At 34.4% G+C, this 13607-nt stretch overlaps 1 protein-coding gene across 1 annotated transcript; it reads left to right on the top strand.

Moving 5' to 3' along the window:
• Window positions 1-3502: 3502 nt before the first annotated feature.
• Rip11 (Rab11 interacting protein) lies at window positions 3503-13484 on the top strand. The gene is made up of 7 exons (XM_083045942.1): window positions 3503-3743; window positions 8453-8491; window positions 9923-10169; window positions 10619-10994; window positions 11358-11632; window positions 11852-12350; window positions 12513-13484. Exons 1-7 carry the CDS (start codon window positions 3713-3715, stop codon window positions 12681-12683), a joined length of 1638 nt encoding a protein of 545 aa, XP_082902068.1. The 5' UTR covers window positions 3503-3712; the 3' UTR covers window positions 12684-13484.
• Window positions 13485-13607: the final 123 nt, after the last annotated feature.

Below are 13607 nucleotides of genomic sequence, written 5' to 3'. Positions count from 1 at the left end.
CGTTAATTTATATTTAAAAAATGAATCCATATTTATATAGATTTATCAGACTTTTCATTATGATATGCCATGTAATTGAATTGAAGCCAAATATATTTAGTTATATATAATAAAGTTTTCATTATTTTTACTTTAATAAATAATTCTTAATTCAAAATAGCTATTTACTGACAAAAATTGACGTGTTGATGTCAATCGAATATTAAACTGACCTGCGTGACTTTGTGCAGCGGTATCGCCAGGGCGAAATCTGACTTTACAGCCAAGAATGAACCGAGTTCGGCAAAGCAGCTCGCCTGTTCCAACGTTTTTTTCTCTCTGACTTTATAGCCAAAAATGAACCGAGCTCGGCGAAGCACCTCGCCCGTTCCAACGTCTTTCTTTCTTGACTTCACAACCAAGAATGAACCGAGTTTGGCGAAACAATTCGCCTGTTCCAACGTTTTTTTCTTTCTATGACTTTATAGTCAAGAATGAACCGAGTTCGGCGAAACAATTCGCCTGTTCCAACGTTTTTTTCTTTCTATGACTTTATAGTCAAGAATGAACCGAGTTCGGCGAAACAATTCGCCTGTTCCAACGTCTTTCTTCTTTCTTCTCTCTATCCTTTCCATTAGATTTCGCGCGTCCCACACGTCCACCACGCTGCGCGTCTCGCGCGTGAATGCGAGACTGCGACTGCGAGACTGATCCTCATCCCCACCATCGACCGCAAGACCCTGCGCGTGCGCTGATTGGCTCTCTGGCAGCCGCGAAACGTGATTGGTGGGGCGTCGCTCCCCTCGACTGGTATAAAATGAACGCGCCTAGCAGCCCGACGATCATTTGATATTCTGCGTTCGAACGGCGATGTTGCCTCCTGCCTCCTGCTTCCTGACGGCGAAACTAACCTTACAGTCAAGAATGAAAAGTCGAGCCCGGCAAAGATCACCTCGCCTGACCAGATCCGAAATTTCTATTAAAGTAATAAATATATTAATTAAAGCTGCATTCGAAAACGTCATCCAGATACATTCCCTTCCTTCTTCCTTCCCTCTTTTTATATTACTTAGAGAAAAGTGATTCAGAGAGCCTAATTATGCAATGAATAAAAATATTTAAATCTTTAACAGAAGATGCAAATAAAAAAAAAATAGAATTTTCTGCAAGAACTTTTCAATTAAAATATCTAATAAGCTTTCATTAGACTCGCGCGTCTCGTTTTGCGCGGAATTCGGAGAATCGAGAATCAAAATTATAATGTTGAAATCCTTATTAAATGATTACGAAATGACAAGCACAATGATGCACGGCAATTATACGGCGGCTATCACCTCGCCACTTCCGTTCTTCGGCAATCCTTGCGGGCAATTGTACGATTGTAATAAAACCGCTTAGCGCAGCTTAAGTAACCTTAATCATTTCTTCGGATAGTTTCTCTCGGCAAACGCAACAGGCACAAATGCCTAAATGACATTTCGCAGTTAAGAGAGTCGCAGATTACTATAATCTATAACTGCATTTTCATAGACGTTATAATAGATCGCAAAGAAATAATTAATCACATATGTTACCATTGAAAATCTCAAAATTAATTCGATATAATGTAATTAAATTCAAAAATATTTCAGGAAATTATTTATCACAATTTTAAAAAATTAAATTAAATATTAAATTTAATGTTATCATTTAAATAATGATCTATTTAAGATCGAAAGCTTATTTTTTATATGCGTATATCGACAACTAAGTTATAATGATCGATCTTTGCTAGCATCGTCTTTGTACATTCAATAGCAAACTTTATTCGTGCACTCATATCTTAACGATAACGAATCACAATGGGTGGCTGCGTGTTATTCGTGTTTAAGACTCACCAGACTCGCATATATACATACGATATCTTCTCTCTCAGATATTAGTCTCGCGAGTTATATCGAAATTATATATCATTCTCGTGTGTGCTACCATTTTTATATATAACTTTTCAATAAAAAATAACTTTTTAAGATATTTTATATCGATCTAAAATAATTAATCGACCGCAAGACTCTGCGACTCTGCGCGTGCGCTGATTGGCTCTCTGGCAGCCGCGAAACGTGATTGGTGGGGCGTCGCTTCCCCCGTCTGGTATAAAATGAACGCGCCTAGCAGCCGGATGATCATTTGATACTCTGCGTTCGCACGGCGATGTTGCCTCCTGCCTCCTGCTTCCTGCTTCCTGATTCCTGACGGCGAAACTAACCTTACGGTCAAGAATGAGAAGTCGAGCCCGGCAAAGATCACCTCGCCTGACAAGACCCAAAGTTTCTAGTTGGTAATAAATATATTAATTTAAACTGCATTCGAAAACGTCATCCAAATACATTCCCTTCCCTCCCTCTTTCTATATTATTCAGAGAAAAGTGATTCAGAGAGCCTAATTATGCAATGAATAAAAATATTTGTCTTTAACAGAAATCTATAAACTATAAAATTATAATTGAATTAAAAATGATTTTGAATATTTATTATTTAGACTTTAAATATTAAGACAAAGTTTTTTAATTAAAAATCGATTAACTGTGTATTTTGTGTTTTAATATTCTTGTTATTGTGCTTTTCAACAAGGTTAATCACTTTATATTATGACAACAAAAATTTTAGATATACATAAAGTTTTTCTCACTCATTGTATAGTACCGTTCTTATCCGTGTGGAGATCTCAGACTGCAAATGATTAATTAACATTTCATTCAGGATATGATTAATTAAATATACGAGAATCAAACGGGAAATCTCTTTCAAATACGAAGGCCAAAGCTATGAAATTAAAACTCATATATGTGTGTACGTTTCACTACCTTTGCAGTCATTGTCTTGTGTGTGTGAGTGGGTGTGATACATTTTTAATTTATACTGTCATTACTCATTACATTGCCAGAGCATGGCCTGCGTAAAATGTAGCAAATTACTATAAAAATTAAAGTCTTTTAAAGAATTATAGAGATTTTTAAAAAATTAATTATACGACAAGTATTTTATGAAAATATTTTCAAAATATTATATAAGTCCCTCTCAGATTGTCTATATAATAATCCGCACCTGGCATGCAAATCATCCATATCGGTGTTCGAAGATACGAATAACGGACCATAATTGTCGCCTTGCTTAATATAGATTGTAAATATATAAACGTCTCTCTTTCTCTCAATCGTTCGCGTATCAAAGATTAAAAAGAGAGCATATAATATTTCAGCAGTCTTTATTTTTTTTTAACTTGAGTGGGAATACAGATGTCCTTCATAAAACTAGAAGGAGAGGGGAGTATAATGTTAGCTCACCTCTACGCCTACAAATTCTTTGCACATGTTTACGATTCTCTCTCTCTCTCTACTCCGAAAGAGAGAAGACTAAACTCCTGAAGCTCTCTTTCTCCTTCTAATTTCGGCGCAGCACTCGATGCGCAAGTCTACGTCACGTCCATGATCGTCGCGCATGCGCGCGCCACGCGCTGCCGACGTTGGTGACGTGATTTTCGGTTTGCAGCGCGGAGTCGGGCGGCCGCGAGCGAGCGAGGCGGTTGGTAGTGCGTGTGTCTTTTGTGATGCGTGAACGTTAGTTTGTGACGCGTCGCGCGTCGTTATTATCGTCGCATAAACCGTACAACGGCACAGTGCTACGCAATAATTCTCTATCGAGTGAACCCTAACGAACGGATACGCGGATCTCGTGATCCCGGGCCAGCTTCGAGATGTGGAGTCCGACGCATGTTCAAGTGACAGGTAGGCGAGCTATATCACGCGAGTGGCGTGAAACGACGCCCCCTTTTTTTTCGACAGATATGGTCGAACGCTCGCGGATGCATCGCGGTACCGTAAACACGATTATTGCGCGAGTATATATGCGTGAGGTTACGTGTCCTCGCTCGGGAAACTAGGCGAGCGAGCGAAACCCTCTCTCGCAGCCTCGTGCCTCGTCGCGCTGCGCAGGAATGTATCCGGTATTGTTCGAGCCCCGGGGAATGCTATTTCGTATTCGTCACGCATCCATCGCAGATAATGGACGTTCATCAAGAATGTTTGTCATCATATCGCGGCGTTGAAAATTGAATTCTATAGAAACTAAACAGATAAAATTATGCGATTCTCTTTATTAAAAAAAAACATGCTCTATATCTCCTCTCTTTATAAAAGAGATAAAAATTAGAGATCATTAGGGAGAACATTTCAGTCTTTTTAAGATTATAATCTTATCATTGACATATTAGATGGATCTCAAGGTTTCGCGTGTCTGTTGATGTCATGTGAGAGAATACGAGATAATTTTATTTCATGAGCTGCATAAAGTTATGAAAACTTTTCAAGAAATACCTTTAAAATCTTTATGATATATATAGATACGAATAATAAATTATTAGAAAGTTTTAATTTTGTGTTTTTTATAAAATTATAATCTTATAAAATTATAATTCCTTATAAAATTATAATCTTATCAATATATTGATATTAACGAATGATTTTAAGATTTTTATGTCAATGTTAGGATGTGTCATGAGAGAGTGTCATATCGAGATATTGACTTTTATTGTCCTCTCTCTCGTTATCTGAAAAAGACATAAACAGAACAGAACAGTGTGGCACTTAAATAAATGACACTGCTCTGAGGTATGTCATCGTGTCACCGCAGTGCAACGTGTATTTAAGTCGAGAAACTGGCTAAGGATATTATATTTGTCGTACGAGTTATCGGACGTAGCAATTGGCTGTCGAGTAAAAAAATTTCTTGAGTTTTTATCAAGATAGCCAATCGAGACATCTCTCGACAAATATTTTACATATGAATGTAAGATATCAGCCTAAGACTGCATCATTCGAGAGTAATTTTCCCTTTTCACATTGTGCGTAGATGAAAACCTCGATTTCATTTGTCACGCGACATAGTAATTTCTAAATTTCAGATCGTATAATTTTCTTATAATTTCTAAATCTTAGATTTTTGCATTGTTATAATTTTCTATAATTGCAAAGAAACGTCATGTAGAAAAAATATATTTCTCAATGTATTTTTAATAAATTAATATGATATATATATTTTATTATTTAATATTGATCAAGTATTAAATTAAATTGAATTATAACTAATAATTAAACTATATATAAATTAAATTACTATATATTATAAATATTATATATTATAAAATAATTTGGTAAAAATAATTAGATAAAATTAATTAAATATGTATTATTTTTAATTATTTCATAAATTTTAATACATTTTTACATTATTCATAATACATGAAATAATTTTACAAAGCTACACAGATTAATTGAATGATTTTATATCCTATTTTTATTTGCCTCTTTAGTTTCGATTTTTATCTCTCAATCACACTTTCTTTATTTTTTGAGATTTGTAAGAAAATCGACGCACGTTTGTCTTTTTTTTTTTGTATAGATTGCACCGGTTTCTAGTAATGATTTCAATTAACTCCGACAAGTAATTAAATGCGATGCAATTATGTGGATACATTGCTTTACTATGGATATAGATGGATATAGCTCACGGAAATATATCGATTTCACCTGTGAATATTTCATTATTTTATTTAAAAGAGTGTGTATATTATTAATATATTCCAATCTATATTATAATTAAATGCACTCTTGTCGGCTACGATACATCTAATTGGTGCATCTGCTATTCATACTTGTCGATTACATACATCTAATGTCGCTCAGTAAAAATATTTTTATTATTTTTATCGAAATTCTATCTTTGAAGAAATTTATTTGACGTTTTTTCTTTCTGTTCTTTTCGCTTTTCTTTCAGGCTTATTCAAATCTCCGAACGACTCATTATATTTTTTTTAACTTTCAATGCGCTGTTTAAAGAGTCTTTAATTAGATTCATCACGAAACTGATTGCAAGATAAAAAGTCTTGTTACCGGCTTAATTCGCGAAAGCGCGTGCTCGCGTTAGACAACTTGTCCTCTTAATTAACTTGCGTGAGACTTTTACCTTCGGGGCGTTAACGGGTTCGTCAAATCGAAAGTATCGCGGTCGAATCGTTGTTGAAGTGTGTATCACGTGTACCTGATGCGAAGCCAGATGTCTGACATCTCTGTGTATTCGATAGTTTGATTGAAGCCGACGTGAGAATCCAATTTGCTCGAAGAAAATTTTCTGTATTTTTTTTTCTTTATCGAAAGACATGAGATAGATAATATTTATGCTCAACAAACTATACGTATATAATATTTATGAATTCTCTTTTCGCAATGCTTGAAGAATCATCAAGTGACAAGTTATCAATCTTTTTCGTACCTCGATGCAAAATAGGCGACGCGTGAAAGCATGTTTAGCGGTTTCGTGATGTTCCCCTTTCTGCCTCTCAAGTAGATCTTCAAGACTCACGATATTTAAATAAGAAAGATCTTCGAATCTTACATCCTTAATTCCGTTTTGCATTATTATTTGCATTTAATTTGAAATAATTTTAGATTCAGAACATTTTTGTAAAAGGAGAAGTATTAGCGATATAAAATATGTAGCATAAAATTAATTATTTGAAAAAAATTCAGAATAGATCTAAAGGGTTTGGAAATCTTTTTTAAAAAAAAAGTTAAGGTAGATGGATTGAACGCCATCGGGTTGTTATGATTATGGCTACGTTATTGGGATGCACAAAGCGTTGAGAAATCATATTCCCATCCGAGTAAACGGTATTTGGTTGCGGCTTTGCATCGCGGTAAGGTATACTCTTCGAATCCATCGACTCGACTCCGAGACCACAGAGGAGAATGCGCGACGAGAAAATCGGTTCCGCTGGCTCTCCTCGATGCGCGAGAAATCGGGGAATATGTATGTATACCTCGTCGTATCTCACACATTCATTACGGTTCATCGCCGTTGCACGTGTGAGAACGAGAAAATGCCTCCTACAGTTATTCGGTAACGCTTCACGTTAGAACTAACGGATTATAATTGGGAGAGACTCTGCTCTCTATCTTTGCTTCCTCCTTATTTAACGTAAAAAAACCGTATATTCCGCGATCGTTTTAGGAATATTTTCCAACAACTGCAGGCAAATTCGATTCTCCGAGTCTGGAAATGATGAGAATGTGCCTTTTGAATCTATTAAGAGGATGCGATTTTTAATACTTCAAAATGAGCAATAAATTCGGTTTCCTTATATAATTTGCTAGTTCATTGTCTACAGATTATTTTGATATCAAAAATGTGCGAGAAACCAATTTTTTTAATTACTTTTATTTTATGGATGATGCGACACGATGACACTTATAGTGTATAGAGATATTCAATAAACAGTATAATTTTTTTCAAAATATTTTTACGTTATCTTATTGTTAGAGCAACAAGTAGCAAATTCTAGTGCAATTGATTTTTATTCGAACATTATATGTATATACATATATATTTTTTTCATTATTGGAAACTAGCTTAATGTCATCCTTCTGCCTCTCCCCCTGTTTTGAATATAAATTTCTACTAAATAATGCAATAAATTCCGGACTACAGCTAAAAATTAAATATAATTAGTTAACTAAATTAATTAATAGATGCGATTTTATTTGGCGATAATAGACTAGCTTAATATGGATTATTAAATGATCTATGTGAAATTTCTCTCTTAATTACTAATATTAAAGTTTAAAGTCAGAATGCACCGTTTGTATATACATATATCTTGCATGCAAAATTCAGTTTACTTTCAAATAATTTACAAATCTTCCATTTGATTATTTTTAACGTTATTATTTATTATTAACTTTTTAATGACAATGAAAATATAAAATACAAACTTTGTGAACACATACATAAATATGAATTATTTTATTGTATATATATCTAATATAATTGATACTTTCTCTTCTTCCTGTCTCCCTCTTTTCTCTTTTTATTCTACATTTAATATTTATAATAATGTAATGCTAAAAAGATTAAACAACAGAAAATAATGAAGATTGATTTTTTGGAATCACGAAATCAGTGTAATATATACATATGTATATGTAGCTTTTACTCTGATATAAGCGAGAGCGATTATGCGCGAAAGCTATGACGTGAGATCTTCTTATAAACACGCGGATCGAGGAAAGTCGATTAAAGAAAAGGTGCACGTTAAAAAGAAATCTCTATTTTCACGACGACTTTATAGCTGCCTTTTACGCCATTAATATTTAATTAAATTATAGCGCACGCAAAGGTGAATATTTGAATATGCATTTTCTTGTGTATACCCGCTTATTTAGTTTATTACAAGCTGTGAGCGTATATTATTAATATTAATAAAGCTTTGTAAATTGAAGGATTGATTGCGATAAAATAATCTGTTCAGTCGACAATTTATTTCGTAAAAATGTACTTCGGAATGTAAACATATTAGATAATACGAATCGTAATAATGCGTAAACAAAATATCGTCTTACAAATGTTTGTGTTGACTTTATTCCTTTTCATTTGTTTACAGTTCAGAGAGCCAAGGACTTACTAACTAAAGGAAAGCACAGTGAGTATTTTTTTAACCCGATTGCACTAAAATTTTTCCCATTTCTATTTTTAAAAGGAGTAACAAAAGAGTCGCATTAAATATAATATTTAAAATATTTGAATATCAATTGAGTTATAAAAGAGATCTTTTCAGTCTCTCTTGATGTTACTTCGACGTTTTATGAAGCATCCTGTATAAAATAATCTTGAGATTTCTTGATAATCTAGCTGTTCTCTCTCCCTGTATAAGATTTGATAATTTAAAAATTTCTCAATAGACCAGCTGTCACTCATATACGCGTCACGTTTCTTACTTGCCTACATATGTACGTGTTACTATTACGCATGTTCACGCCGATATACCGTATTTTACGGCTATTTTAAATCATGAATCATCCGGTTTTGTTAACACAGCGTTTGCAAAACAATGCAGAAACTGGTCATTATGTAAACTGTAAACGAACGCGTTATGTCAGCCTTGAATTTTGTCCAACGAATATAGAATTCCTTTATCTCAGCAAAATCGAAATACGTAATACGATCTGTCTCACAATTTCGAGTCAACGATGATTTCTGCTGCTAATTAAGTAATAAACGTTGAATTTGGTGAGAAATATGCTTTGATAAAAAAATAAAGATGTATTATTTATTAACGAATTGAAAGACACGTTATAGGAAGAAAATAAAAAAAATAAAAAATTTACAACATACAATGGAATTATAAAGCCTTTTGAAATTTATCGATATTGTAATATTCTCGTTTGTCAATTTCAAGAAAATATATTTTAAAACATAAAAACTTTAAATAGTAAAAAAAGAGTGCGCGTATATATGTTTTAACGCAAACTTGGTGACTTTATCTATGATCTATGCGATGTGAACGTATATATCTGTTTATTATCTTCATGACCTAACAATGAGTATAATTATGTTTGCGACGAGTTGATGACTTTCCGACATGCGTCCTCAATGCAGTCATGACATTACTACGTGTATTACCTGCAACGTAAAATAAGCCAAGTACTGTTAATGAAAGAATGTACAATGCAATTAATGACGAGTTCGCATTTGTGGAAATGTACGAACTAAAAGTATTATCGTACGTTATCCAATGTAGAAATTACATTTCCTCATCCACAAATGAAAATGTCAAACTAAATATCTATACTTGTATATATAATTTATTCGTAAATAATATGCAAACGTTAAAACAGCCTTCTAATCGAGAGGGAAAGTTAAAATTCAGATTGATTTTTTTTATTGAATGAATGCTATCGGTAAACTCTTTCGCAATAGTGAAGTTTCTGGCATCAAAAACGGACAATGTTCTTTGTACTTTTTTCGGGTCAGATCTTTAATTCCCGTTACACATGTCTCGTTAATCTCCCGACCTTTTGATCGCCTACGCGCGAAATCATACGCCGAATTGTGACTTGTATTTTATATTCAGAGACCAACGACTGCTTCGTAACGATCGCCCTCGGTAAGGAAAAGTACCAGACATCGGTGAAGGAGAAGGCTACCAAGGACGTGGAATGGCACGAGGAATGCGAGCTACTCATACCGGAGCAGGGCAACACCGCGGAGATCGTCCTCACCGCCCTGCATCGCAATTTCCTGGGTGTCGACGAGTTCCTCGGCACCGTCAGCATACCGCTGTCGAACTTCGACGTATACGAAAGGCCTAGAAACAGATGGTACGTCAGCAGATAGCATAGTTAATTACAAATTGCGTTTTATGCAAATCTATCCGACCTATAGAAAAAAAAATCGCTCCGGAAAAAGAAATCGCGGCCCGTTATCGCTATCTCATTAATCGCCTGCATTTCTCTTTCTGTTATTTACATGTATGGCAATAAAGTTTAACATACTTGAATATTCGAGCACTTTTTTGTAGAGTTCTTCGTATTTTATATGATTTTCTACAATTTATTTTTTTATAATTTATGTTTTTTCTATTCTTCGGGGTTCATTTTTTTCAAGTCAATTTATATCACTTTATAAATTTTTATATCATCTATGTAATGTTAACAAATATAAAAATGTTAGTAATCGATGATGTTATATAATATATGCTTTACAAAAGTGCATATGTATTATTTATTCGATATCGAAAATTATGAGGGAATAAATGCGTTTGTATTAGGTACTCCCTTAATAGCAAACCGGGCAAAGAGAACACAAAGGAAAGAGGCGAGCTCGAAGTGAGGATCGGCTTTATTGTGAAGGCTGGAAGTTTGACTGATCTAAGTAAGAAGGAGCGTCACAAAAGTTCCTTAGGCCAGTTGTCTATAGCTGCGCAATCAATCGGCGGTAGTTTACTCAGTATCGGTAGCCTCGAGAAACGCAAAGGCCTCAAGAAACTGGCCAAGTCGATTGGAAATAAGGTCAAAGGGAAAAGCAAAAGTCGTCTCGATGGAAACAATCTGGATGAGAAAGAGGAACACCATTTGAGGATCACCCGGCAGGAACCGGGTGAGGCTGATCCTGGTGTCATTAGCGAGGATGAAGACGAATTTACGGTAAGTGAAAGTAAACATATGTATATCTCGATTATTTATATTTTATTATATTTTATATTTTTTAGTTATTATATTTATTTATTTAAGCATTATTATATTTTATTATATATTATAAGTTTAATATTATATTTATAATTATCTATAATTATTTTCTGTTAGATTAATTTTTACGTGAGAGTTAATTATTTTTGTTATTTCTAGTTTTGGCGTATAAGTACGATTATAAAAATGTATAAGAAAAACATATGTAAAAAGCAGAAAATGAGAGAGGAATTTTTGAAATATTTAAATAAATTTAATTATCTGTGTATTTGTATGAGAGATAATTTCCTGTTAAAAATAAGATAATTCAATTTGTTATAGTTTGACGATCTGTCCCATAAAAGCTCGGCCTCTTCGCTGAACGCACCCACGTCGGGCACGAATAGCGGCAACAATGGAATTCCGAATGGTACTCAGAGCAATGTCTCCAGCGAGTTGCACGTACCACCAGCGCCAATTAACGCTGCGCCAAGCAAACCGCCACGATTTGCCATGAGCGCGTCTGCTACGAATCTGTCAAAGGTCGACAATTTGACGAAGGACGACGAGTGGGGCTTGAAGCTCTACGGCAAGCAGGCGAGCGGCGTACCTAAAAGGTGAAGTCATATTTATTGTCGGGAGAAAAATCAAAACAGAATAAAAAAAAACAGAAAAAGTAGGAAAGAACGACTGCGTTTGACTCGATGAATATTTAACAATAATAAATTTGTTACACGCGATTATAATTGAAAAAATATAGAATACATTTATTATTTATTTGTGAATAAGATGTGTAAAAAGTAATAAAACAATGTTACGTGTTTTATGCGTATTAGATGGGAAACCAAACCTAAGATTGTGGTGGACGAACCGCAAAATAACAAACGCGATGCGTCGCCCATTCGTTCGTCATCACCGGCCGCATCGAGATTGAAAGATCCTCCGGAACCGCTCAGTCCGGCGCCGAGAGAAATCCTTCATCCAAAGAACAAGGACGAGAAGTTCGCGAGCAGAGAGAAGCTTTTTGCGAGCAGAGAGAAGCTCTTTGCGAGCAGAGAGAAGCTCTTCGCGAGCAAGGAGAAACTCGCGAAAGAAGACAAGATAAAGGATAAAAAAGACGACAAACACGGTTCACGAAGTCCCAAGGAGGAGAAGCAAGTAAAAAAGGACAAGAAGAAGGAGAATAAGGAGAATAAATTCAACGCTAATAACGATAATCATTTGTCTTCCGAAAGAATCATTATTGGCGGCGAGGACGCGGTTAAGAATGTCGCAAACTCTAAGAGTCGTCTGCCGCACGAGATCCTTCATCAGTTCGAAGGGAAATCAAGAGAGGTAAATATATCTTGATGCAGAAAAATCTGTCTTTTGAATCAATTTAATTAATTAAAAATTTTATTTTTTTGTTATTGGATTGGAATATGATTGCTGTTTTTTTTTTTTTTTTTTCATCAGACAAGTGTATTTCGTGTTTCTCTCAAAACGTTTCATTTACAGGATATAATAGAATTGGCGTTGCAACTGCAAGGACAAATCACTGAGAAGAATAAAAGACTCTCTGATCTAGAAGATTATATCGATGCATTGCTGTTACGCGTAATCGAATGTTCACCTCGATTACTTCAGAATCCGTATAAGAGGCGACTGTCGTCCCCCGGAAATCAGTAAATCATTCATCCTTGAGAATCCTTTCCTGTTTCCACTTTGGGATCCACTTGAGGTACATTTCCTTTGCTACCTTAGTGATACTTTCTTTAGATATGACTGACGAGTCGTAAATGACTATTTGTTATATTAACATTGTTCGTATTTTAATTTATCTTTTCTCTTGAGCTACGGCCTAAGAAAAGTATATATAACGTCCTCACAGCAACGTTGCACATAAAAGAAATTTGTTTTACCATTTATTTATTTATAATTTATATTTAACCGCGAAAATAATTAAGACATTAAGAGATAATAAAAAAAAAAACATAAATAATAATTTATTCCAAGTTCGAGTTATACTATCAATACGAACAATGAACATAGGGTGTGGCTGCCAGTTGGAATGATTTGAAATTTGCCCCATAATTATCTGTCTTCCCAGTATATTGAACCAAAACTGTCGCAGTTCGAAAGTTTATATTTGGTTGCGATTGAGATTTCCGTCCAAGTGACAATTTGCAGGAAAACGAACACGACTGTATCTCTTTATCGCTCCCTGTTATTGTAAGCTATTTAAGAACTTTTTGTAAGGTAAATAAGACTTCTCGTAGAACTAATAGAGAGAATACAAGCTAAAATTTTTGCACGAGCCAATGTTTGACAAAAAAAATGTGCCTTCTGTCTTACATATGTGCACTTATATTTGTTCGGACCATGCCTTGTTAGAGCATTGTTTAATCAAAAGCATTGTAAACAGAGAGATAATATTTCAAATGTTCAACGTGTTATATATACAATGCAATAAATTTCAAATGTTCGGAATGTTACGCGATTTATTATTCTAATATTTAAAATAACTAGTATATTAAGTAAGTTAGGTATTTTTTATTTCTCTTTCGCGTGTGTAATTATTATTGTGCATGTTCCAATATTTTTATATTACTT

The sequence above is a fragment of the Prenolepis imparis genome, unplaced genomic scaffold, assembly GCF_030444845.1.
Source record: "Prenolepis imparis isolate NDT839.2.m4 unplaced genomic scaffold, iyPreImpa1.0 SCAF_9, whole genome shotgun sequence".
Lineage (NCBI taxonomy): Eukaryota > Metazoa > Arthropoda > Insecta > Hymenoptera > Formicidae > Prenolepis > Prenolepis imparis.
This window is presented reverse-complemented; position numbering and strand designations above follow the sequence as displayed.

Coding starts and splice junctions, on each gene's coding strand:
- Rip11 (XM_083045942.1), top strand. CDS start 3,713: ATGTGGAGTCCGACGCATGTTCAAGTGACAG. Junction 10,170..10,618: donor GAAAGGCCTAGAAACAGATG/GTACGTCAGCAG, acceptor CGTTTGTATTAG/GTACTCCCTTAATAGCAAAC. Junction 12,351..12,512: donor TCGAAGGGAAATCAAGAGAG/GTAAATATATCT, acceptor TTTCATTTACAG/GATATAATAGAATTGGCGTT.